Consider the following 25,087-nt stretch of genomic DNA (forward strand, 5'->3'; position numbering starts at 1 on the left):
GCCTCTGGTCTGTCAGATTGGCACTATGCTCACTGAACTTACTGGAAAATAAAGCAAAACCCAGAAGAAAATATGCAAAATATTAGAATTTATTTATGGAGATAAATTAGGTACAGATTAGGGACACATAAATTAGGGGCCTATAAATTAGGGGCACATAAAAACCTATGTTTTCCCCAGTATCTTCAGATGTGAACTAAAATAATCTGGCATCTTTACCTCTGATGTGATTCATTATTTCTACCTTTTTCTCCTCAAAAAAATATAAAATCACAAGCCCTGAAAGCCTCAGTCAAATCAAGCCAGAGCTGACATACTTAAAAAAAAGGACAAGCAGTTACAGTTCAAATACATGTTGGGAATTTTTTGCATGCTGTTTTCCTGGAAGTTCAATCAATTCTGTTTGTGCAGTTCTGAAGAACCTGACTGTGGTTTTAACAGCATGTTGTGCAAGCTGGGTGGAACAAACTCTGCCCAGGCCTGACAGTGACCTAGCAAAAACCTCTGGCTCTGCTGGACTCTGATGAGGCTCCAGATGATTTTCTGATGTGCAAAAATGTATACAAGTATATTTTAGAAAGATTAAAAAGAAAAAAATAGAATTAAGAAGGGAAGACTCAACTGTATTGTGCTATTCTATTTAACAAGAAAGATGCAATGTAAATTAGTAAGGATGTTTATAAACACAATTTAATAAATACAAGAAGAAAGGTACTTACATCCTCCAATCTGTGGGGTTTATAGCCTTCTGCAATGTAATTATGTTTGGATGAGTATGAGGGTAATAAACTGTAAAAAGTCACCCAGGAATGAATGATAACTGTGTTTGTCATTCCAGTGATAAACAGAACCACAGCTGAAATCCTGAGCATAACCCTGACATTCCTGTAGGAGAGAGAGGAGTGGAGGGGGATTGGTTTTCTGGGTATTTTTTAAGAGAAGGACTGGAATGCCAGCCAAAGACTGGGGAAAAAATAACCCCCAATGATGCTCCTGGACTGCAACTATTGCAATCTGCTATTTAAACACCTTTTTAAATTCTATTTTCCAGGCAAGTGGCAGACACGATCCCACTGATTCCTTCAGCATTCCCCTGGGCTCCTTTTGAAGCCTGGCAGAGGAGCAAAGGTCCCAGGCAGGAAGGTTCAGAGCAGAACTGGATCTTCACTGCTCTGAGCTGGAGAAGGAGCCTCTGAGATTGAAGAGAGATGCTCAGAAGCTCAGGTTTGAAATCCTGCAGGGATTCCAGCCCCTCTTTTGCAGCAGCAAGACCTGGCTCTTCCAGAGGAGTGTGTGCACTTGGTGCCTTGGGAGGCTGGAGCTGTGGCACCTATTGCAAACCTTGACATTTCTCTGTGTTTCTTATGTCTCTTCCCAGCCCCTGACCTAAGTTATGAGTAGGAAGTATTAAGCCTGGATTTTAACCTAGGAGCTGACTACACCCACAGGAGGAATTAAAGCCCAGAAGGTAAGCAAGCAATGGAATTGTACCATTGTTTAAATGGCTGCCAGAAATAGGAAGTTTTGAGCCAGATCCTCTTTATTGCCCTTTCTCCCCTAAAACCTCTCTCACACACACACCATATTCAGGCACAGCCCTGCTTTGGCTTGTTGGTTTATGTTACAATAAAATGTCAATTCAAGTTAATCCCTTCCTCTTTCCCACATGCCATTAAACTGCTTTCTTCCCAAACTGGCATTTGCCAACTCCTACTCTTCACCATACACTGCTGAGTGCTTTGCTGTGACTGGGGAGAGGAATGGGGCAGAACTCCAACTTCTTGGTTAAGCACAAGTCCCACCTTGCTCATTGCCATGAGGAAGATGCTCCTGTATCCCACCATCCATCGATGGGGACTGCCTGGTGGTGCCACTGCTCCTTCTTGTGAGTATTGTATTTTTCCTTAAAATAGGAAAAAAAATGCAAATACTGAATCTAAAGCAATGCTCTCAGCCCTTGAGCAATCCCATCTCCTTTGGTTATAGGTCCTTTGTCTGACCAGTGTAGCAGTGGATTTAATCCTTGTGTCCTGAGGACTGAGCTGCTCTTGCTGTAACCCACCTTTCCTCTTTCAGGTAAGATTTGGTTGATGTTGGCCAATGAGGCATTTGATAGTGGGTTTAGCTCTGTGAAACTCCAGTTAATACCATAAGGGAGTCAACTGATTCCTGCAGGTTACACTCAAAGTTTATCCTGTGGTCAGGATTTCTCTCCTAGGTGAGGTGATAAACTTGTATCTGCAGGCAAACATCTCCAGCACGTCCTGGTGATCCCAGGGAGCTGTTTCCCAGGCAACTGTAACATCTTCATCCCCAGCAGGGTGCAGGGCTTGCCTGGCCAGCTTCTCTTCATGCTGGAGAGCCTGCAGGCAGCAAACGTGCCTTGCCAGGCTTTGCAGAGGTTAAAAAAGCAAATCTGGTTTGAAGGAGTTGTGGAGATTTTTTTTTCTTGCTGTCGTTTGGGGTCTGGTGTTGTCCAGAATAAAGAGGATTTGAGTGCTGTGGTTGGGAACGTGCCAGACCAGGTCACCCACCTGGTCTGGGTGGGTGAGGGCTTCACCTAGGTACCACCTCTGTGTCTCCACTGCCTCTCAAGCAAGGCAGATTTAGTTGGATTTTATCTTCCTACCAGCAAATCTGAAGCATCTGAAAGCCTCAGGATGTGAAGCTTGCTCTAAGGTTCAGGTCCTGTTTGTCTTCTGATTAGTGGACAGAGAGGACCCTTCCTATCCCACAGTGAAACGTGGTGCTCGGGGCCAGGGATGGGTGGGGGAACCAGGAACTGCCCCTTTCTTAAGAGAAATGTGATGCAAGAAAGAAAAAACCCCACATGGCTAAAACAGAGGGAGGGGAGAAGGAGAAGATCACTTTATGCAGGGGGAAAAAACAGTAAATACATTTTGTTCTTGTTCTGAATTCATTCCTGTGGGAAAGAGGACTGACCTCAGAAGGACAAGAGGTGATGTGAAGTCTGCAAGGGGACAGTGGGCTCTTCCCTCCATCAATCCATCCCCAGCCCTGCTTTAATTCCACCCCACTCCACGTGTGTCAGTGGGGCACTGGGGAGAGGTTGTGGGTTAGGAAATAGCCCCAGGGAATGCAAATTCTCTGATGCTGGGAAGAGAAAAAAAAAAAACAACAACTTGCAGCTCACCAGCTCCAGGGCCCATGAAGTGATTTGATGTGGCTTGAGAGCATCGTGTGTAGCTTGGCAGGGAAAGCTCTGAGATGCACCCCAAGAACCCACATCTGGGCTGAGCTGTGGATCCTTCCAGGGACATTGGAAATCTCTGGGTTGGCCACATCCCTGCTGTGGAGTTCTGGGTCCCCAAGCTGGCTTGGTACAGACATGCCCTGAGGCCAGGAGCTCCAGAGCTTTCAAGGAGCACATGTTAAGAGACTCTGCCTTTCTATCAGAGTATTTTTAGCTCCTGTCCTGCTGGCTTAGGCAGTGGTGATGTTATGGAACTTGGCAAGGCAGAGCAGTGTAGGGCTGTTTGAGTTTCAAGGGATCTCTTATCTGTAATGTGGTCCTGGTGCAGTAAAGAGGCTGGGGACAGTGTGAGGTTTGCTCTCTTAGTTGCTCATTCATAATTTGTGGCTCTGGTTTGGAGCATCACAGAGCTCATGAAATCATGGTGAAGGTCAGGAGCCCCATCTTGGAGATCCTGAGGTAGTGGTGATGATGCTCCCTGCAGCACCTTGGCCCCAGGGCATGGTTTCTACACCCCTAAACCCTGCTGAGATGGTTTGGGTCTCCCCACACTCACCTGGTTATGCAGGGTTGAGGACCAGGAGAGGGATGCAGGTGAGGAGTGCATGAAGTGTTCTTGCAGATGTCCTCCTTGCTCAGCTGCAGAATAGAGTCCTTCACCTCCCAGGGCTTCTTGCTTTAAAAAGAAAAAAAAACCCTCAGCTCCTTTGAAAGTCATCCCTTGTCTGTCTCCACTCCTCACAGCTGGGTCTTGCTGAGTCTCTGTTGGAAAGAGCAATATTGAAGCCCATCATGTCATGTTTTTCAGTGCACTCGTGTGATGGGAATAAGGTTGAAAAGCCTGAACTTTTACTGCTGGAATGAAAGAGCTGGCTGTCAGCAGGCAGGCTCTTTGGAACTAAAAAGGAGTCACAGGGGGTTTTTTTGTGGACTCCATGTTTGCTTTTGGCAGTCAATACAGTGTCAGGCTGACTGGAGAGCAGATCCTTCTCCTGCACTGTGGTTTCAACACTCCCAGGGAGAGTGGAGTGAGGAAACTCTGTAGTAAGCAAGTAGAGAATACCCCCTGTCCTGTCACCAGAGAACAGTCCAGAGCCTCAGCATCTGTGGCTTTTCCTATTCCTATTCAGGTTATGTCAGCTTTGCTGATGTTGGATTTTGTGTTTATTTATCCTTTATTTATTTTATTCGTAGGAATCTGTACTTCTGATGATGAAGGAGCAGTTGGTACCTCTCCATCTAGCAGCTATGGTAGGGCTGCAGGTTGGGAAAATAACCCTGAAGCCCCTGATGCTGCGAGGGGAATTCAGAAAGTGGTGACAGGGAGAAGGATGAGGTTCAGAAATCCTTCAGTCACACAAGTACTGAAGGAGAACAGGGGAGGCAGGTGTAACTTCTTCAGGAGTTTAATCATGTGCTGAAACATCATCAGGAATGCAGACACAGAGCAAGAAAAACCCAAAGCTGCAACAGCTTCTCAGTGATAAGCCCCAAAATCCTTTTGCCAAGGTAGTGAAGCTCCTCAGCATCACTCCTGTAGTACCAAAGGTGCCTGGGTATCACCTCTGTGTCTCCACTGCCTCTCAAGCAAGGCAGATTTAGTTGGATTTTATCTTCCTACCAGCAAATCTGAAGCATCTGAAAGCCTCAGGATGTGAAGCTTGCTCTAAGGTTCAGGTCCTGTTTGTCTTCTGGTTAGTGGGTCAGTACAGAGAAGACCCTTCCTATGAAGGGGCTCCTTTGAAGAGACTGCAATATCCTTGTTTATTTAGCTGGCACAGAGGAGTAGGAAGAAAATAGTGAGTTAGAAGAGCAGATGGAAAATGCTCTGCATTTGGGAGAAAAAAGGTGTGTCCTCTCACCCCCTGCACACAATGGCTGCTGGTCCAGATGTAGCCACTTACTTCTTAAAGGTACTTCAGGTCTCCTGTCAGAAATTCAAACTGGCATCTCACCCTTCTGCAGAAATGCCAAGAGCTGGTCTGTGCTGAGCTGAAATGTTGGCTGTTCAGAAGGCAACAACCCCCCCTGCCTTGTGATTTGGAGAGGGGATATCTGCTCAGAATTCTGTAACTTTCCTTCTCTCTCAGCTGAGCAGACCAGGGCTGTCTGTAGATGAAACGAGGCCATCCACAGATGTTTTGCATCCACCTGACCTGTTTTCCACCCTGATGGTCACTCCAGATGGCATAAAAAAACCTGCTCAGGTGTGAGCAGTCCACCTCTCTCTGTCCAGCCTGGAGACAGTGGGTGTCCTGATGAGCATCTGGCATCCTCTGTGTCCCTCCCTGACCTTGGGGTGATGCCAGCTCCCCAGATTTTGCCCACTTTTTTTTTTTTTTTTTGTCCCACTTTTTGCCTTCCCACTGTCATGGTTCTGTTGGGTCAGCTGTGGTACCATGACTGACTTTGCCCATCCCCACGTAACGAGGGGCTTCTGGCTATGACATCTCAAGGACTTAGAGAGCAGGAAAAAATGGATTTTTGCTGGAATTCTGTGGATGAAAATGCACAAACTCACTTCAGCCAGAATATTCTGTAGGCAGCATAGCCTGATAAAAAATATTCTTCCTTGTCCTTCTCAGCCTGATCCACTGGAGAACCCTGAGATACAGAACAATAATCTGTATAAAACGTTGTGCCCTTCAAAACCACCTGACTTTTTCTCCCTGTTCCCTACTGTTTATACTATTTACGTTAGCTTTCCTTGACTCCTTTAAAGTTTGATCCCTTTAAAGTTTGATCTCCTTTTCTTAAGTCACATCAGGCTTTCCTACATCCTTTTCTCCTCAAAAAAAAAAAAAACACTTTCCCTTTTCTTGTCTATCTGGGCTCTTTTCTCTTTCTCGCTTCTGTTTCAACAGCAATGCAGAGTTGCTCAGATCAGGGAGATCTTTGTTGCATCTGAACCAAAATTGGGTTTCAGCTTTGACAGGTGTCTTTTTAGCTCAGTGCTGGCATCTTCTCTGAGGCAGCAGCTTCCTGTAGGATCTATTTGAGATCTTCCCAAATGCATAAATTATGTCGTGTGCGCAAATAAGCGGAGCAAAAACGTCAATTTCCCCCTTTTCAGTGACTGAGTCTCCCTTTCATGGGTTGAGCAAAGTTTTTGTCTGCTTTTTTTAAATTTTTTTTTTGTATTTTGGTTTTTTTTTCTTCAGATAAATTATCAAATGACTTTGCCATTTGGTGGTGGTGGTGCAAGAACAAGGCCAGCTTGTTTTTCATGTCTCTGTGCTTCATGCAGATTGGTTTTTCTGAAGGCACGCTGAGGAATCTGACAGAAAAGCAAGAGCACCTCTAAACTGGAGATATTTCTGCCCCCTTTAAGTATGCTTGGGTTTGTTGGGTTATTGTGTTTGGTTGGGTTTTTTCCCCCAAAGCATTATTCTTGTCATTTCCCACACAAGAGGAGCGTGGTAGCTGAGGTTGTGTGGAGGTTTGTGCTGCTGGCAGAGAAGCTCCCAGGTGCTGTCTGGGGGAGATGAGGGGGTTTGGCTTGGCAGGTTTTACATCACTGCAGGTTTTACATCACTGCAGAATTTGGGGCCATCAGCAGCTCTGCCCTGTGCTGGGGAGGGGGCTGCCAGACCCAGATAAGGAACCTCAGGCTGGCTCTGCCCACGTTGCCTCTGCGCGTGTTGTCTGGACCCAGGAAGGAGAATACATGTAATTATAGATGAGGGTTTAGACCTTTAAATCCTGCAGATGGTGACTGTGACACAGCAGACAAGTCCTGGCTGAGGTAGGATGGAAAAAGAACATGACTTTGGAGCAAATCTGCACTCCTGGCATGGGGCATCAGGCTGCAGCTTCATCCCCGTTGCTGGGACAGTGATGTGCTCAGCTCTGATAACCACAGAATAATTTGAGTTGGAAGGGACCTCTGAAGGTCACCTAGTCCAATCCCCCTGCAGTGAGCAGGGACACCCTCACCTAGATCTGTGGTACAGAAATGCTTTGAAATTAGGTGGTAACTCAGCCCCTGAGGTTCACGTTGTCTCTGGGTCCATCAGTGCTGTGTAGCTGAGCACCTCTTGCTTTCTGTGCACCTCCCACCTGTCACACATGAACAGACCAAGCAAGGCTACCAAAAAGATAGCTACCAAAAAGTCATTCTGGAGCAGGAGCCAAGAGGAGACCTTGCTGGTTTTTGTTTTGATGCCTTTTTGGGTTTGTTTTCAGTCAAGCCTGTGTGTCAGAAGCTGGAGCTCGAGCTGTTGCTGATGGAGGCTTAGGGAGGAATGATGTCTGAGGGAGACTGCATTGAAAATTAGGTGTAAAAAGAGGAGCCAGGTGTCTTTTAAACATGGGCTGAGCACAGGAGCTGTTCCCTCCCTGGAGAGGCTGGAGATGCTTGGTCAGTGCCTGGTCCCACAGCCCAGGGCAGGAGGGAAGACCTGTGCTTACCCCCACCTGCATCCTTTGGGCTCCTAACCCCAGGGACATGATTTTTCTGGGTCAGAACCAAGTTTTAAGAGGATTACACACTCTCCTGGCAGGGAAATGTGCTGGATTAGCCACATGTGCATCTACAGCAACATTTTAGCTCCTTTGTGACTCTGTGGATGGGGTCTCAGTGGGTTTGGTTGTGTCCCCTTGGTGGTGGTGAGAGCACAGCAGTAAGGACTGAAGGGTTAAACCCTCTTTCTGACTTGTGTTTTCCTTCTGGGTTTGTGTCTTGCTGGGATTTTCTATTATCACTGAGTCAGAAACAGTTTTATAGGATGTGAGGATGATTAATTTCCATTTTTCACCTTGCTATGGTCTCAAAGCAAAACATCCTGGCTCCTTGGTTTCTTGATGCTCTTGAAAGTGGGGAAAACTTTGAGCTCAGACCAAAATATCCAGGCAGCTTTCTGCAAAAACAAACAAAAAAGCCATGCTGAGTTTCACTGTGAGCAACCCAGAGGGGCACAAGAAGATTTTGCCTTTACCTGGACAGCAAACCTGGGGCAGGTTCACGTTTGGGGTTCTACCAGTGGACCATGCAGAGATGTTTTGGTGGATTTTTTTCAATTTTATGATTCTTATGATTTACTTTTATGATTTTGATCTCTTAGCCAGGGCACTCACTGCCAGTTTAAACACTTCAGATTTCCTGCTGTGAGCAACGGGAAGGAAATATCATGTTCTAATGCTTATAGAGAATATTACATCATATTAATTACATTAATCTTATTAAATACCAAGGCTCAACAGTCTCATCTACCAGCTTTGTGTTCTGCCCCATACATTTTTTGTGGGGACACCACGTGAGAGTGGCAGCACTGTTCCTGTAGCAAGGCAAGCTGGAGGAAAGAGGTGATCGTGTTGGCTTTCCAGGGAAGTGGATGATACTGCTGCCACTTTATTCTCATAAAACCTGTATTTTATGGATGCTGGGGATTTTTATTATGGTTCTTAATGATTCATCTGACCTATGATACCTGCCAGTGAACCATGGCTGGGAGCAAGGCCTCAGAGTAGTTGCTCTGCAGAGAGAGAGGAGAGGAGAGAAATGTCAATTGCCACTTGTTCCCTTCGACCCGATTCAGCCAAACCTGAAGTGGGAGTATCCTGACTGGGTCTAAATCTCCACATGCACTTGGTGCGTGCAAAGCAGGGTTGTGGTGGCTTTAGCTGCATCCTGGAGAGCTTAGGAAAAAAAATAAAGTGAGAAGGAAACAGAAGAGCTGGAATCATGGCTTTGTTCAGATGGTGCCACTTGTGTGTAGCTCAGAGGTGGGCAAAGCCCTGGAGCCCAGCTCTGGGTTGGTGATGTCTCAACAACCTCTCCTCACTCAGCCTCTATCTGCTGTTTGGGGTTGCCCAGCTGGCCAAAAAACTTTGAAAAGGTAGAATTTGTTCTTGGATACAGCTACGGGGGAAACCCAGATGTTGCTTGCCTGGTCCTGAGGATCACAGCCTGCCAGAGGTGACTTCTGGGCAGAGCTGGAAAGAGAATTTATAATACAACATTTTATCATACATTTGTAATACAACATCAACAAAATAGATGCCAGCCCTCAGGTTAACCTTTGTTTTCTTTCTAATGTTCAGATCAGATGTGATTTGCAGAGTGTTGGGGAGATTTGCTGCCATCTGAAGCTCTTTCCCTTTCCCACCCACTGTGTGAAACATCCTTAACAAGTCCCTTTGATCATCTTTTTGTCCTGCCTTAGAAAGCCACACAAGAGTTGTCTTCCCATGTTGTCTGAAGTTTCTGTAACCTCCTGCTTTGCTCCAGGCTCCACAAAGCTTCATCTGGTCTGGGTCAACCTGGTCATCTCCTTGGGGTCCCCTGGGAGATCCTTGCTTTGTCCTCCTCTCACATTGATGTAGCAACTGTTTAATGTTTAATGGAGATTAACAGGGTTTATTAATCCCACTGGAGATTTGGCTGAGTGAGTTTATCACAGGCTAAGGTATCTCTGCATCCAAGAGTAGGAAGCAACTTCCAAACAACTTAAGTTCAAAAAGCAAGCACTTCAAAATGGAGTGCACTGAAAAGTAAGCATTTAAAAACCCATGAAACATGGGGGGAAGAAGAAAAATCTCTTTCTATATGATTTATTTTCCATATGGATATGGATCTATATGATTTATTTTCCTGTGTATTGGAACCTAATAACATTATTTGAGGAACTTTTTATTTAAAGTGGACTTTTACTCTTTCTCCCTTGCAGGCAGGCTTTGCAAGCTCTTGACATGAAAAGTGGTAAAAAAAAAATAAATCTTGAAACGTATTTTTGAAATCTTCAGACCTTTGCCCATGTTTGCCATGATGATCCAGACTGAACACTGAACCCACTGGAGAGGGACATTTTCAGGGAACACTTTAAATGGAATCAAGTGTTGGTTTCACAGTGGCAGCTGACCGTGGGCTCGTGCCATTTTCCCATTTCAAAAGAAGAAAAGGCCAAACAAGGCCCAATTAGTCATGATAAAATCAGCTTTGGTGACATTTTTCCTCCTGAACTCTGGTATAAAATGGTCATCTAAGAAAGAACTGAAAGGATGTGTGGAATTTGGTAGTTTAACTGCATGTACATACACAGACACTCGGGAGTAAAAAATGATCAGGTAAGGACACTGCAGATTGCTTTGTATTTAGAGGAAATATAAGATTTGTGCTTGATTTTTGGTTTAAGTTTTAACTGATCTCAGTTTTTCTCTGCAGTCTATGCAGGTTAAGCTTTGGATTAATCCTCTGGATCTCAGTGATATTCGTGTGCTCGGGTTATCCAGTTGCCCCTTCCATGGTAAGTCAGGTTGCCTCCAGACCTGAAAATCAGTTGCTTCTTTTCTTTTCAATATCCATTTTATTTAAATCAATTTTTGTTTGCTTTTTGTTGTGGTTTTTTTTAAAGAAGAATGCTACTTGTATTAATCTAGTGGTAAAATATTATTTCCTAATTTTCCTGGAGTATCTAAGCTCAATTTTTGCTTAGTTACTAATAAAATATGCAAGCCTCTAAAATAATCATGTGAGAAACCTGCTGCATATTTAATGTAGAGTGTGGGGAGCTGTTGCTGAAGTTGAAATATTGTATGGAAAAGAGGAAAGAGGAAAGAAAGAGCTGCATCCCTCCATTCATCTCAATTCCTTGTTTATATCACACAGGTACAAGAAGATACGTGGATTAATTTCAGTTTATTAACCAATAGCTTTATTTGTCTCTCTTAGTGTGTAGAAAAGGAGAATTCTTCCATAAAGTTTCAGAAAATGATGGATTAGAGTAGGTTTGATGGAACTATGAAAGGAAAGAGAACATCCTGTAGAACCCAAGTGAACAGGACACTTAATGCCAATATCCTTCCAGGTTGGGATCTTGGCCAGGTTCCCATCCCAGCTTGCTGATCAAACTACACATCCACCATCTGACACTTTGCCAGTGTGGAATGAGGGATTTTATTTCTGATGTTGGTGTTTCCCTGATCTCAGCCACTCTTCCCTGTTTTTTATTGCTGTAAAACCAGCCCTAGGAGCCAGGGTTCACATTTCTTTGTTTCCTGTGATACTTTTTGCATCGTTATCCTTCCTTTCAGCTGATGTGTTGCTAGCAGCAATGGGAGCTACTCCTGCAGCTCTGTTTTATTGATAGGAAGTTCCCCTCAGCCTTAATCTGCCACTTGCCCTGTTCCTCTGTCCCTCTTACTCCTGGAAATGCTGAATCACCTTCAGTTCTGCTCACAGGTAGTTCAGGCACAGCTTGAACTGACTCTCCCCACTCCTTACTGGGTCTCTTTATGGCAATGACATAATAGGGGAAGTGAGTTTTGTTGTTCCCATGAATATCAAAATAACAGGAGTTTATCCTGAGCCCCTGTGTAGGTTGGGAGATAACAGCTGAAGATTCAGAGGGGAAATTCTTGGTGTCTTTAGTTCTTGCAAGGAAGGATTTCTTCTAGTTAGGGAGAAACTTCAGGCTGGGATGAAACCCAGAGGCAGCTGAGGGGTGGGTGAGCTGGGGCTGCTGCTCCTGCCTGAACGGATCATTCATCCACCTTTTTCATACACATAGATTGGAAAAAAATGTTTAGTAATAAATAGTATTAATTACAGTAGTATTAATTACAATAGCAAGAGTGCTGCACAGCAGCTGTGGGCATGCTGGCAGTGTGTTTCATACAGGCAGAGGATCAGCAAGCTGGTAAATCTCCATGTGATTGAAGGGGCAGCTCCAGTTTGTATCCCATTTACTGTAGTTTGCATTTTTATGCTGCAAAGTGCAGGTAAGTGGAATGTGTACACAAACTTCTCTGAGTTTTATTCCTTTTGTATTATTAATCTGAGTTATGACTACTACTATAACTAGTCAGAGCTACCAGGAAGCTGCCTCCTCCAAATTTCTGCTTTACAGGTGGTTCTTATTTTATTTATATTGGGGTTTTTTTCTCTTCTCTTCTCTTCTCTTCTCTTCTCTTCTCTTCTCTTCTCTTTCTCTTCTCTTCTCTTCTCTTCTCTTCTCTTCTCTTCTCTTCTTCTCTTCTCTTCTCTTCTCTTCTTCTCTTCTCTTCTCTTCTCTTCTCTTCTCTTTCTCTCTTCTCTTCTCTTCTCTTCTCTTCTCTTCTCTTCTCCTTCTCTCTTCTCTCTTCTCTTCTTCTCTCTTCTCTTCTTTCTCTCTTCTCTTTCTCTTCTTTCTTCTCTTCTCTTTCTCTTCTCTTCTCTTCTCTTCTCTTTCTCTTCTCTTCTCTTCTCTTCTCTTCTCTCTCTTCTCTTCTCTTCTCTTCTCTTCTCTTCTCTTCCTTCTCTTCTCTTCTCTTCTTTCTTCTCTTCTCTCTTTCTCTTCTCTTCTCTTTCTCTTCTCTCTCTCTTCTCTCTTCTTCTCTTCTCTTCTCTTCTCTCTTCTCTTCTCCTTCTCTCTTCTCTCTTCTCTCTCTTCTCTCTTCTCTCTTCTCTCTTCTCTCTTCTCCTCTTCTCTCTTCTCTCTTCTCTTCTCTTCTCTTCTCTCTTCTCTCTTCTCTTCTCTCTTTCCTCTTCTCTTCTCTTCTCTTCTCTCTTCTCTCTTCTCTTCCTTCTCTTCTCTCTCTTCTCTGTCATTTAACTACATGACTTCATCCAAGTGACAAACAAGATGCTGTCTCATTGTTAACTGGAAAAAAATCTCATTTGTGCAGCAATAAACATGCATGCTACTCCAGAACAAATGGTGTTACATGTCCACAACTGGTCAGCATCATGGAGAACAATTTGTTCCCTATTGTAAAGATCATTTTACACCAGGAATACCACAGTTGAGTTTTATAGAAAGCTAAAATATAGTTATATAAATATATGTGTGTCTGATTTTTATAGCAAATAACAGTTCATCCTTGTCATTCTAAGCATAAATTGTTTCTGTGCTTCTGCTTTGCTTTTTATACTGGACAAGTCCTGGCAAATGCACAACTTTGTAATTTCACCTTTTCTTATCTCTCTCTTTTCTGTTGTTGTTGTTTTCTTCTATTTCCTACCTTCAGAGCAGCAATCCTTTTTACTTGAATTGCCAGCTGTATGGAAAATCTGATTCCTGCCTCCTCCTGCTGAACAACTGCTTGGCCAGGGTGGGCAGGAATGAAGACCTGGCTTTTTTAAAGCCTTTCCTGGAGGTGCCTCCCAACAAAAGGTCCTTCCGCAACGGCGTTGGATCGGGAATTAAAAAAACTTCCTTTCGAAGGGCAAAGTCATAACCAAATGCTCAAAACCACGCTCCACGTTTTAGCAGCTCTTGCTTAACTCTGCTTAAAACCCTTTAAATGTTTTTTTTTTGTTTGCTTTTTTTTTTTTTTTTAATGGAAAACCCAAGAGAGACAAGCGTGCCCCTGTCTTCATCCTGTAAACAGATGTTTGTTTCAAAGAGCGCGAGCCAAGAGGAGCAGATGGGTTTGCTCAGAAAAGGGCTTTGTTCCCCAAGTTACAGTATCATAAAGTTTTGTAGCAAAATGAATGTTTTCATCCAGATAATTCCCCTGCTTTGTAAAGCTACAGATTTAATCAGCTTGCTCTTGATTAATACAAAAATAGTCCTGTGCTTTGAAGAGCTGTGTGCGTGCAGCCTGTCGGGAGCACAGATTTTTATTCCTAGCTTCCCTCCTTGCTGTTGTAGGGACAAACCCACAGGCAGGGCAAGGCATGACTCCACTTGCCTGTCCCAAACCACATCTACTTGAGGATGACCACTCTGGCAGTTTTAATCCAGATTTGAAGTAAGTTTCATTTCAGTTTTTCAATGATAGGAAGGGCCACAGGGGAGAGGCAGACTCAGGCCCTGCTGGTGAATCTGAGTTTCTTTTTAATATAGTTATCTAAAACAACTTTAGTAGGGTGTAATCTCCTGAGATGTGTCATCTCATTTCCTGGGAAATCACTCTAAGGCAGGGTATCACATCAGGGCAGCTCCCATTGCCCTCATTAATTGACTTAGGTAGGCAGCACACATCTGCTGGAACATCCCAAATGCCCTTTCTGCTACAGCTGTGGGTGCAGTAATTAACAAGAGGGGGATTTGTGTCTTTTTATTTGTTTCCTGTAAAAAAAAAAAAAAAAGGTCCTTGGTCTGGTAACCTGTAAATGTGGTGTGTAGGAAAAGTCATCTTCTGAGTTCCAGCTGTGTGAATTCTACCTTGTGGCTGTTTCCTTTAAATGCAGTGTAACAAGCTGTGACCTTGCCTTGAACATGCTTGCAAAGTGTCCACGCAATGCTTTTTCCAGTTCAAAGAGAAGATATCAATAAAGCAGTCTATAGATGCTTTCTAATATTGCCTTCTTAAATATCATAACCCAGGAGAGCACCAGTAAACCAAAACAGAGCTGGGTGGCATCATCCCCTCCGTGGTGCCCATTCCTGTGTCCTGCAGCCCATGGAGAAAAGTGACTTGGGCATGGAACTGTGCCAGTTTCATACTGGGTTTCTGGACTCTGTCTGGCTGATTTCTGGCTGATTTGAGGAGATCAGGCAGGCTCCTGTCTACCTTTCTCAACACCAAAATATTTAAAGTGTTGTATTTTTAAAAGCTGCCCAAACCCCCTCCTTTTGGGGTACTGGTGGTGGCTTGGCTGGGGAGCTCCTGTAGCTCTTAGGGAAGTAACACCTAGAAATTCACCTAGAGAACTTTAAAAATGTACAAGAAAAGGGTAGGTAATTGTTATCCTCATGCAGCCTGATCCATGCAGTGTCTGGAGGGGAGGAGCAGCCAAGGTGGGGACACAGAGGAGTCTCTGCAGCAGGTCAGGGGTGCTGGGATCTCACCCATGGCAAATGTCCTGCACAGGCAACTTTCCAGCTCAGCCACTCTCCAGATGTGCCCAAGGAGTGGTATTTTAACACCTTTGGGCCATGAGAAGCTGGAAGGCTGGGAATGACTCCTGGCCTGTGACTGTGACTGCAGGTAAGAGCTGCCCAGAGGTATGGACCTGCTAAACATGGGTCCCAGGGCAGGATCCCAGCAGTACTGCTGGGGAAAAGATAACATGGATTTAAATATGTCCCTGTGGATACTTGGTGTGGCTCTGGTCTGTTCCTTGCAGCTCAGATCACCAGCCAACTTATTTTTCAGGGAAGAAAAAAAAAAAAAAAATCAAAACAAATCCAGTTTTATCTCTGTCCTGGGTTTTCACATCTGTTTTAGTTAACCTTTTTCTACATAATTAAATACATTTCTGCCTTGGTAACTTCTGCAAAACAAGGTTGCCTGTAAGCCAGCTGAGCTGTATGGGTGGCTTAGAAAAGCAGCTTCTTTCTTATCATTTCTTGTGCAGGTCTCTGACCAACTCCTGTAGGGATTTGGCAGTGGCCTTTGAGCAGGGAGTGCTCAGAGGGATGGGGAGCTGGGATCCTGCTTGCACAGCCCTTCCTCCCCTTTTGTTTTCCTTTTGGAAAACCTGAGCTGCAAGAAAAATAGCTTCTTGGCTCCAGGAAAAACTCACTGTTTATGATTTAGCCATTCCTTGACAAGCCACTCCACCTTGAGGGATGTTCATAAATATTAAAAAAAAAAAAAAAAAGATGGTATGTGGAGGCCACCAAGAGCTGTAAGTTTTGCCTTCACCTAAATCACACCCAGCAAGCCTGGAAAAATGCAGATTATCCAACTGATTTAATAGAAATAGTTCTTGCCATCCCCACCCACCTCTGGTGCCTATCCTGGTTTTGATATGAGAGGCTCAGCTGTCTGCTGAACTTTAAAGGTGGTTTTAGTTTGAGAAGAACAGAGAATCACCTTAGTGGCCTCTGTCAGAAAATAGGGATCTAAGGGTGCCATTGCTCAGCACATTAATTTTTGTGCTGACAGAAAGTGGAAACATGACATGAAATGGCTTTTTTTTTTCAGTGCAAAGAGGACAAGAGGAACCACAACAGGGATGGGAGCCTGTGGTGTCATTAATGTGCTGTGGTGAATCACAGTCTTGGCTTGGGAGAAGGGGCTCATTACTCTGAAAAGATATTTTGTTGACTTTCTTTACTATTTTATTTTTTTTTTAAGAGAAAAGGAAACAAATTTACAGGGTGGAAAAAAGAGGAGTGCTTTGTTAAGGGGCTGGGAAGTTGGGAATGCCTTGACTTGGATGGGAATTCAGTCTTTGCCCTTCAGTGACTCAATTTCTACTCAGTTTCTCCATCAGAAAAGTCAGAAGTAGCTTCATCAAACCACCTCACATAAGCAGTGTCCTGACTGATGGGCTTGGGAAGGGTTTTGGAGGTGTTGGGGCAGGGAAGGGAGATCCCAGCAGCCTGGCTGAGCTGAGCATGATGCTGTCCCATCAGCATCACCTCCAGCATCACCTCCAGCACTAGGCTGAGCACCTGAATATTTGGGTTCTTTTTCTACCTTTCTGGGAGCCCTGTGGCTTTCATGTGGGTATGTCTTGTGCATTACTACAGCTGCTGCCAGGCCTGACTGGTGCAGCTGCTGCAGTTTAATCTGCAGCCAGGACTACTGTGAATTTTCTTTTTTCTTCTTCTTCTTCTTCTTCTTCTTTTTTTTGTCATGCAGAATCCTTGAACCCAGGGGGATTTCTTTTACCCTACTTTCCTCTAACTTGCATCTACCTTTGGAGGACATGAGTTTCCACTGCTGGGTCCCTGTCTTGAGGCTCTGGGAGCCATTTTTGGGTCCAGAAGTCCCTGATTTTAGCAGCCAGCCTGTCCTGAGCCCTGCAGCTGCAGGACCTGGGCGGTATCCCCAGCCCACCCCTAGAAGGGCACCTTGCAAAGGTCCCTGCACCTTAGGGCACCTTGTCTGCTGCTCCTCTGCTCTCTAAAAATGATTTGTGCCTCTCGAGGGGACAGCTAAGGTCACCCCTTGGTGAAAATGAAAAGAGCAAATAAGTAAAAGAAACAATTGAGTGAAATCTGCCCGAAGACAGGAGGAGAATTAACATTTTTTTTCTTCTTTGCAGATTATTGGCAAGGAAGGCAATTAAGTAGCCTGATGTAATAGCATCTAATTTACTGGAAAGACTGAAAATTAGTTGTTGTAATGGCTTACCAATACTTGGCTTTCTGATTACCAAGCATACATTAAAGTGTATATATAAATACCCTGTTTAGATTTCCTAATTTGCTATTATTTGCCTGTACATGGTAAGTTATTGCTTTACAATACTGGAAGGAAGGAAGGAAGGAAAGAAAGAAGGAAGGAAGGAAGGAAAGAAAGAAGGAAGGAAGGAAAGAAGGAAGGAAGGAAGGAAGGAAAGAAAGAAGGAAGGAAGGAAGGAAAGAAAGAAGGAAGGAAGGAAGTCTCCTGCTGCTTTTAGCTCTGGATGTAATTTTGACCTTAAGAAAGAACAAGACAGATATGAGGGAGTATATTAGATGTTATTATTACCATAATAAAGCAGAGATAAAAATCAGAGTGCAGAAAGACTCTAAGACAACTGTTAAGCATTTGTCATATAAGGAAATCAGGATTTAACTTATCAGATATTCTGGCACTTTAAAGATTCCTCATGACAAATTACTTCTCCCAGCAAAGCGTTTATGCAAGATGTCACTGATGAGCAGCCTGCTTAAACCTTTAAAGAGTTGGGAAAAAAAAAAAGATGAAAAAAAAAAAAATGTCAATGCTATGCTTTTGATTAGTCAGAAGGAATGTTTCACTCTACTGAAATTTGGTTTAATAGCAGAAGAGGATGGCAGTGAAACTTTAAAGCAAATAAACTGAGCTCCTCGTGCAGCCCCACCAGGCGATGGGCACAACGTAACCAGGGATGGATGGAGGGTGTGGGGTGGACAAATGATACAGCTGTCCATCCAACTGCATTTTTGCAGTCTGTTTTAGAGCCAGGGGCAATTTTTCTGCCTTTGTGGTGATAGGAAGGCTTTTTCTTCTAATACTTTACTGGGTTGGGAGGCATTGGGTTGATTCTGCTTAAAATTAAGCGTATCTTGAGAGCCTGATCAAGTGAGCCCTGTCTTCTCAAAGCCTTTAGCAGGAACCTTTCAGAGGACATAAAAGGGGCTCAATGTGATAAGAAATGAGCTATCAAGGGCTGCTCTCGAGACATCATCCACAACTCATTGAAGTCAAGAGAAAACTTCAGTGGGCTTTGGATCAGCACATTAAGGGTAAGAGTATTTTGTGTCTGCTCCTTACGGTGGTCGAATGAATCCACTGAATCTCTATGGCAACCCTGGAGCACCTCACAGCAGCTATCTGAACTAATAGATTTATTTTTTTTTTAACTTCTTTTTCCAGGCAAGCATCCTCATTGGTATTTGTGGTTTGTGCCTCCTGTCTCTTCCAGCCCACGGTGTCTCAGTCTGGGGCCTGTGGCATCCCTGGCATTTCATAAGCACAGCCCTGGAGCTGGGAGCTCCATGGGGAGCCCAGGACCCTCTGGTTGGCTCTGTGCCTTCAGCAGCACCCCCTGTAATGAGGAACCTGACCCCTGGATGAAGCAAAGACCTACAGGATGTGTGAGTAAATTTATTGTTCAACAGAGGGATGTAAACAGAGGAGTGAGCATTGGCCTAGAGGGAGCTCAGTCCCCTCACTCCTTTTTTTATTTTTCTTTTTTTTTTTTTAATAAAACCACTAGAAAGTAGATGATGGCTATGCATGCTGTGGAGTTTTTGACTAAAAATCACAAATTAAATGAAAAAACCCAAATGGATCACAACTTAATTCACAGTGTGAATTCACAGTGCAAGGGGACAACGTGCACGGGTGAAAACGACCACTGTGGGAAAAGCAATTTTCCTTTAGCAACATTTGCCCTTCTTCACTGACAGTTTCACTGGTGATGTTCTGCAGTGCTGCTTCACAGTGGGTTTATATGACCTGGAGTCAGGAAAGATTTTGGTGGGAGCCTGCTTGATGGAGCTGCTTTTCCATGCCCAGACCTCCACCTACAATGTCTTTCCAAACTCTTCATGGGGCTGGAATCACATCACTGCCTCGGATGGAGGGAGGTCAGACATCCAGACATCTCCTGACATCCAGACATCTCCTGACATCCAGACATCTCCTCACAGCCTATAGATTCAGCTGTCTTAATTTGGAATCCAATCCCCCTGTTTCTGCTACTGATGTTCTAGAAGCCACTGAAGGGCAGTGGTGGCAACATCGCCCACCACCTGAAGATGTGTCCAAGATCTCACATGGTCTTGGTCTGAAGTCAAAAGGGCTTCTCCTCTACTTCTAATTATTTTAGCTAAAAGAACCTGGCTTCTTGGCCAGCCATGCCTTATGGTTGCCCCAGGTTATGACAAGGGTTGTGTTTAATTTTGCTGCTCTTTCTGCTTTTTTTAGTTTTTGCAGCCAGGTCTGCAAATTGGTCCTTCCTGCTGGCAAGGTGAATCATGTTAAGCTTCCTGGGTGATGGGAGCAGCACAGGCACCAACATCTTTTCTGCTGCTCACTGGTGCCTGGCAAAGTGCATCCAGTTGCACTGCCACTTGGTTTCATCTTTCTCACTTTTAAATTCATTTTCCCATCCAAGAGATGGCAAAGTTACTGTTGTGCAGGACCCCGTGGTCCATCAGGAGGGATGGGAAGTCATCCCCTTAATTAGGCAGGAACTGGTGCTGGCTGGAGTGCCCATTAATGCAAAGAAGCAATGGGTAAGACAAGGGGATGAGCTATTTGCTCATTATTGACTCAGTTTCATGGCTTGGCATCAGAATTGATGCCCAGCATGGGCTGAACACTGGCTGCACATCGTGCTGTCTGCACATGAGCTGTTTGTTCTACTGGTTGTATATTTTTTAAGAAAATAGCCCAACTGGAAGGAGAAACAGCTTTTCTTAATGCACTGTTTATATTCTCTCTTATCTTTGGTTACCTTTTGGGTATGTGACCTAATCATGTCCATTAATTAATGAGGTTCCTTTCAGTCACTCGAGGCAATGCAGGAAAAGGGGCTGGAGGAGCTCATGGAGCAATGTAAGGGCAAATCCTGATTGCTGAACATAATGAAGGATGCTAACTGAGGCATGGAGATCCTGTTGATTACTTCTAACAACCTTAAATGAAAGAAGACAAATGACCCATATGGGTAGAATTGATCTAATTGGCCTATGAAAAGATACTTAGAAACCAAAAAAAAGAAAAATTAGAAAAAATTAACTTGCTCTCTTCTCACTTGCACACGTGGGCTGTTATTGAGATTTTAATTTGCCAGTCTGCAAATATGCTCAGTAATGTCCTCAGCTTTCCCATGGATGCTCCCAGCTGCCAGCAGCAGGGCAGGCCACTGGGTCAGGGCACAATCTCAGTTTCAAATTGATGCAACTCAAGCACCAGGCCACTAAAAGACTTTGAAAACCCAAGCAGTTCTGTACCAAGCTAGCATTTTTCTAAATTTCTGCCAGCCAGCCATTGCTTTGCAATCCCAGGTGGTTGTTGATGCAGGGTTGACTTTGCAGGGTGAATTTTTCCAGTGTGGAGGAGAAGATGGGCAACAGGTTCAGGTCTGCTCCTGGGCAGGTAGTTGGGATAGTTTGCTCTTTGGCATGTAAAGCATTGTGTCATTTTGTATAGGTTTGGAATTTGATCTTTATAAATCACTCCTTCTGATCAGCAAATGAGCTCATCATTTATGTGCTGGTGTTAAGGACTACTCAGGGTGTAGTCAGGTCTCTCTGGCTGCCCATCACCTGCTCTGAACCATTGCTTAATTAACATAGCAGAGATGCTACAGCCCTGAGATAAAAAGTAGATGTTTTGCTCACTAGCTTAATGGGGATGTTTTGCTAAGCCCTGTTCAATTATTTCACTTTTTCTTTCTGTAAAATACCTTTTGGTTCAGATGGGTACAGGCAATAAACCCCCAAAGATAAATAGATAAATAAACCCCCACAAGATAAATAAATCTTGTGGCTGAGGACAGCTGCATTTGACATAAAAATTTCTGCATTTTTTTAGAAACACATTGATTGGAAAATGTTGGTTTCAGGGCTTGCAGAGTAGGTTGGGGAATGTTTGAGGGGGTTACTCAGCACCATCACACCCTTTGCATGAGGTGGTTCCAGCTCCTGCCCCGTGGGATGGAGAGCAGGGCAGGGATGTGGTCCTGGCCCCTGCCACCCCCTCTGTGCTGCTGCAGGGCAGTTTCACTCTCTGAAATTTGACTCAGACCCCAAAGTTTGACTTCACAAATCCATCTCCTCTTCCACATGGCCCAGCTTGCTGCTGCTGTGTCTGTGAGAGCAGCAGAATCTGCCTTTTCACTTGATTCCAGCAGCTTTTTACTCACTGTAAGTTTTTATTTTCCATGTGCTTCCAAAAAAAAAGCATAAATTTTTATTCTGTGCAAATCACACAAACAAAATAAATTAATCCTCCTCATTTGGTCTCCACCAAATGGTGGTTGCCAGGAAGATGCTGGTATTTGCCAGTGGTCACACCAAATGACATTTCAGTAGGTTTGGGGTTTGTTGCTTTATTTTTTTTTAACTTACCACCTCTGCAGTTGTAGATTTTTCTCAGTGGTTTGTTAAATACAGTCCTGGTCAGCAGCAGCCTGGTTAGTCCTGGTTCCTGGCTAACTGAGCAGAGCCTGGGAAGGAAAGCAAACACAACCAAGACTCCCTGGGATCCTGCCTATGGAGTGTGTGGAAATTCACATTCTAAGCACTGCTTTGAAAACTCTTGACCTTCAGGAGATGATTCAATTTTACCATCAATAAAGAATGATTTGCACGTGGAGAGTGCAGAGAATTCTCTCCACCTGTGAAGGTTTTTATGTTGTGGAGTCACAGAGACCCAGCCCAGGTGGGAATACAGAATACCTGACATGGAGCCTTGCCAAAAATATCTGATCAATTAAAAATATAATTAAAAAATCAATTAAAATCAATTTTAAAATATAGAGCTATTCCTCCTTTTCCTATGGGCAAACTTCTTCATGCTCCTGGTGTCACCTGAGGCAGGTCATGACTATTTCTGCACTTGAGTCTTGCCTTCTAAAATCATGATCTAACCCTGTGTTCCTTCCTGGGGGATTTTTCTGCTGCCAGGGCTGGAATCCCTTGCTCTGTTTGGAGTTTGATGAGCAGGGTCTGGCTGGTGCAAAATAAACCAGGATGGGCAGCACTTCTGTAGTGCAACCCACAACTAATTGTGGCATGATGGAGGAGACTTGCAGAGGGGAAAGGCTAAAAATGACTCCCCTGAGCAATTGCCATATTCTAGGGGTGGTTTATTGTCCTTGCACAAGGAAGTCACCAGGGAGATAAAAAGCTGTGATGTGTTTTAGTGAAGCCGAAAAAGGCCAAACAAAACTGTTTTAGAGACAGAGTTTGAGTCTTTAAACAGCAAAGGTATTTATTTTCGGATCCGGGAAACCCCCCAGCTTGCGCCCAGACAAAAGAGTTCCAAAGGGTTCAAGGGAAAAGGGGTTACGGTATTTATACAGTAAAAGGGGGAGGTTACAACAATACTACATTCTTAGTTCTTGCTGACTTCATTAGGTTGTTACAAAGCCAATATTGTTACAAGACCCCAGCCATAATTTCTTCTTATCCGTTGGTGATGATATCTTTATAGTCTTCTGTGCGGATGTTCACATCCTTTAGTGTCCAGCTGCCTTGGCAGTACCTTGCTTTTAGAACAAGACTGTTTTAAGAAAAGAGTTTACAGAAGACCTACACTTCAATTATTTGCTAGCTAGAAATTAATCCCGTTAGGACCTTGTATTGGTTACATGTTAGTAGAAAATGACATGTCTCAGCTGCTTTGTATGGGAAAGTGAAAATGTCTCGGCCTGCTTGTTAGCTTCTTTCTCAGTTTAACCCTGAATTATTAGTAGTTATGAACACAAATTCATTAGGATATTACAAGTCTTAATTTTTCATTAAGTAATTCACATAAACAGTTTGGCCTGATCCACTCTCTTCTTCATTAGTTTGCTCTTTGTTTTCACAAGCACCAGCCTGGCTTTTAAAATCTGGGGGGGCTGGAGATGGGAGCCATGGCACTTTTTTTCCTCCCAGGAGCTTGCTGGAGGTTAACATTCCATAATTACTTTTGTCATCAGGATGAATGCCATCCTAAAAATGTTGAAAGCTCAGAGCCCCTCAGCTTTGCTGTCTGAATATTGCCACTGTGAAACTTGGAATGGCATTAGAGTTGTTTTATGGTTTGATGACTATGAGACATTTCCCAGTCTCTGAATCAGAAATATAATTCCCACACACTTTAAAACAACTTTTGGTCTTTGACGTGGTTTGGGTTCTTTTTTTTTAATTGTGTTGGTGGGGTTTTTTTCCTTTTTTTTTTTTTTTCTGGCTCATCTTGGATTTCAGAATGCTTCTTGAAGTGGATGGAGGGTTTTTGGAGATACCCATCACAAAAGTTAGGTGCAGAGTATTTACCTCTGCTTTAACACCCTGCAATGTCATTAATTCATTCAGAATGTCACCCTGAATTCCATTAATTCCCTCCAATTCCCTCTGGGAGACCACCCAGCCTTCAGAGAGAGCTCTTGCAATGGGAAATAGTTATTGTCTGTTACACCTCCTAACTGGACACCCTCCTAGCTGTACAAATGGGATGTTTCAGAGAACATAGTCACAGAATCATAATAGTTTTTAAATGAAAATAGGGTTGTTCGGGTTTGAAGGTGTCTCTCCTCTCCAGTTGTCCTCCCCTCCCTACCCCAAGCCTGGCAAATCCCTCCTGGTTCTATTTAAAATAGGTTCAGGGAAGGAAAAAAAATACAAGCAGTAAATGGAAGGCTGCCCTCTAACGTCACCAGAACCAAGTGAAGGGACCAGAGAGGCAGTGAGAGGATGTGGAAGGTGGCAAGGATGGACCAGAACTTCTCTGGATGAAGTGTTTTGAGGAGAAAAGCTGCTGGAGGAACAGAGTAAAATCTGGGGCTTTTGTAAGCACCAAATGGAGCTGAGATGCCAGGACCCACTTAAACCCAAATCTGAGCCTCAAATTCCCTTTGTTTTGAAAATCTTCCCCAGAGAAGGGTTCCCTTCCTCTGTTTTGGTGGCATGAATGTGTAGTGAGTGAGTCTGAACAAGGGGGGGGTTACAGACAAGGTCCTCAGGTGTGGTTTAGCAGCAAAATCCAGCTGGGACTGGGTGGCCTGGAGCAACACCTGGGCTGCTCTGTGTCACCATCACTGCTTGGATCATGCTTGCTGCATCAGCTTCTGCTCCTGCACTCATTTAGGTGCAGTGGAAGTGGGGGGGATGCAGAGGGAGAACACGAACACAGGGGCACAAGGGTTGGGATCTGCTGAAGGTGCTGACACATTATAATAACCATTTCTTTTTTTTCTTTTTTTCTTTTTTTTCTTTTTTTACATCCTAGCTATAGCATGATGTGGTTCCCAGACACAGGAGGTGTTCTGCCACGGGCTGGCATCAGTTTTGGGGCATCTGTGTGGGCTTGTGATGCTGGTGGCAGATGGAGGAGGCAGTGGCAGATGGTGTGGTATCACATACAGGGAGGAGTCTGGATCCCCTGGGAGAGGAGTGTGATCGTATTCTCAGTCAGAGGGTCAGAATAGCTCTCACTTCTCACTTCTTTTTCTTGGTGCCTGTTATTTCAGGATGGAAAATCTGTAAATACCACATGGTGAGACTCATGGCTGGAAGCTTGGGAGAGGTGTTCCCATTAAGGCAGTTTTTAATTGTCAGTTAGCTGTGATAAATGCTGATTAATTATTATTTCTTTTCAATAAATCCCATAAGGGGGAGGTGAAGCTCTCCCCCCTTCCTCCCCACACACACAGAGCTCTGGGCTGCTTTAAATTAAGATTCAGGAGAGGGCTGGGATCATGCCATTGCTGAGCAGGTGGGGAGAGCAAGGAAATATTGCAGTGTTCTCCTTGCCCAGAAACAATTTCTAACCCTGCCTTTCAAAACACGAGGCCCAAGTAGTGGCTAGAAACCAATATTAAATCTGTCATCTTTTATTTCTTCTTCAACATCTCTTTCCCAGTCTTTA

At 44.0% G+C, this 25,087-nt stretch overlaps 1 protein-coding gene across 2 annotated transcripts; it reads left to right on the plus strand.

The window, feature by feature from the left end:
- Window positions 1-1,067: 1,067 nt before the first annotated feature.
- NPS (neuropeptide S) lies at window positions 1,068-13,488 on the plus strand. Of its 2 annotated transcripts, XM_030453378.1 has the most exons (7): window positions 1,068-1,224; window positions 1,379-1,468; window positions 1,770-1,885; window positions 1,987-2,076; window positions 9,883-10,279; window positions 10,377-10,458; window positions 13,160-13,488. In XM_030453378.1, exons 5-7 carry the CDS (start codon window positions 10,272-10,274, stop codon window positions 13,367-13,369), a joined length of 300 nt encoding a protein of 99 aa, XP_030309238.1. In that variant the 5' UTR covers window positions 1,068-1,224; window positions 1,379-1,468; window positions 1,770-1,885; window positions 1,987-2,076; window positions 9,883-10,271; the 3' UTR covers window positions 13,370-13,488. The 2 variants fall into 2 exon arrangements, with proteins under 2 accessions (XP_030309238.1, XP_030309239.1); XM_030453379.1 differs by lacking the exons at window positions 1,068-1,224; window positions 1,379-1,468; window positions 1,770-1,885; window positions 1,987-2,076 and adding an exon at window positions 4,451-4,465.
- The last annotated feature ends 11,599 nt before the right edge of the window (window positions 13,489-25,087 follow it).

The sequence above is a fragment of the Calypte anna genome, chromosome 6 (assembly GCF_003957555.1).
Source record: "Calypte anna isolate BGI_N300 chromosome 6, bCalAnn1_v1.p, whole genome shotgun sequence".
Lineage (NCBI taxonomy): Eukaryota > Metazoa > Chordata > Aves > Apodiformes > Trochilidae > Calypte > Calypte anna.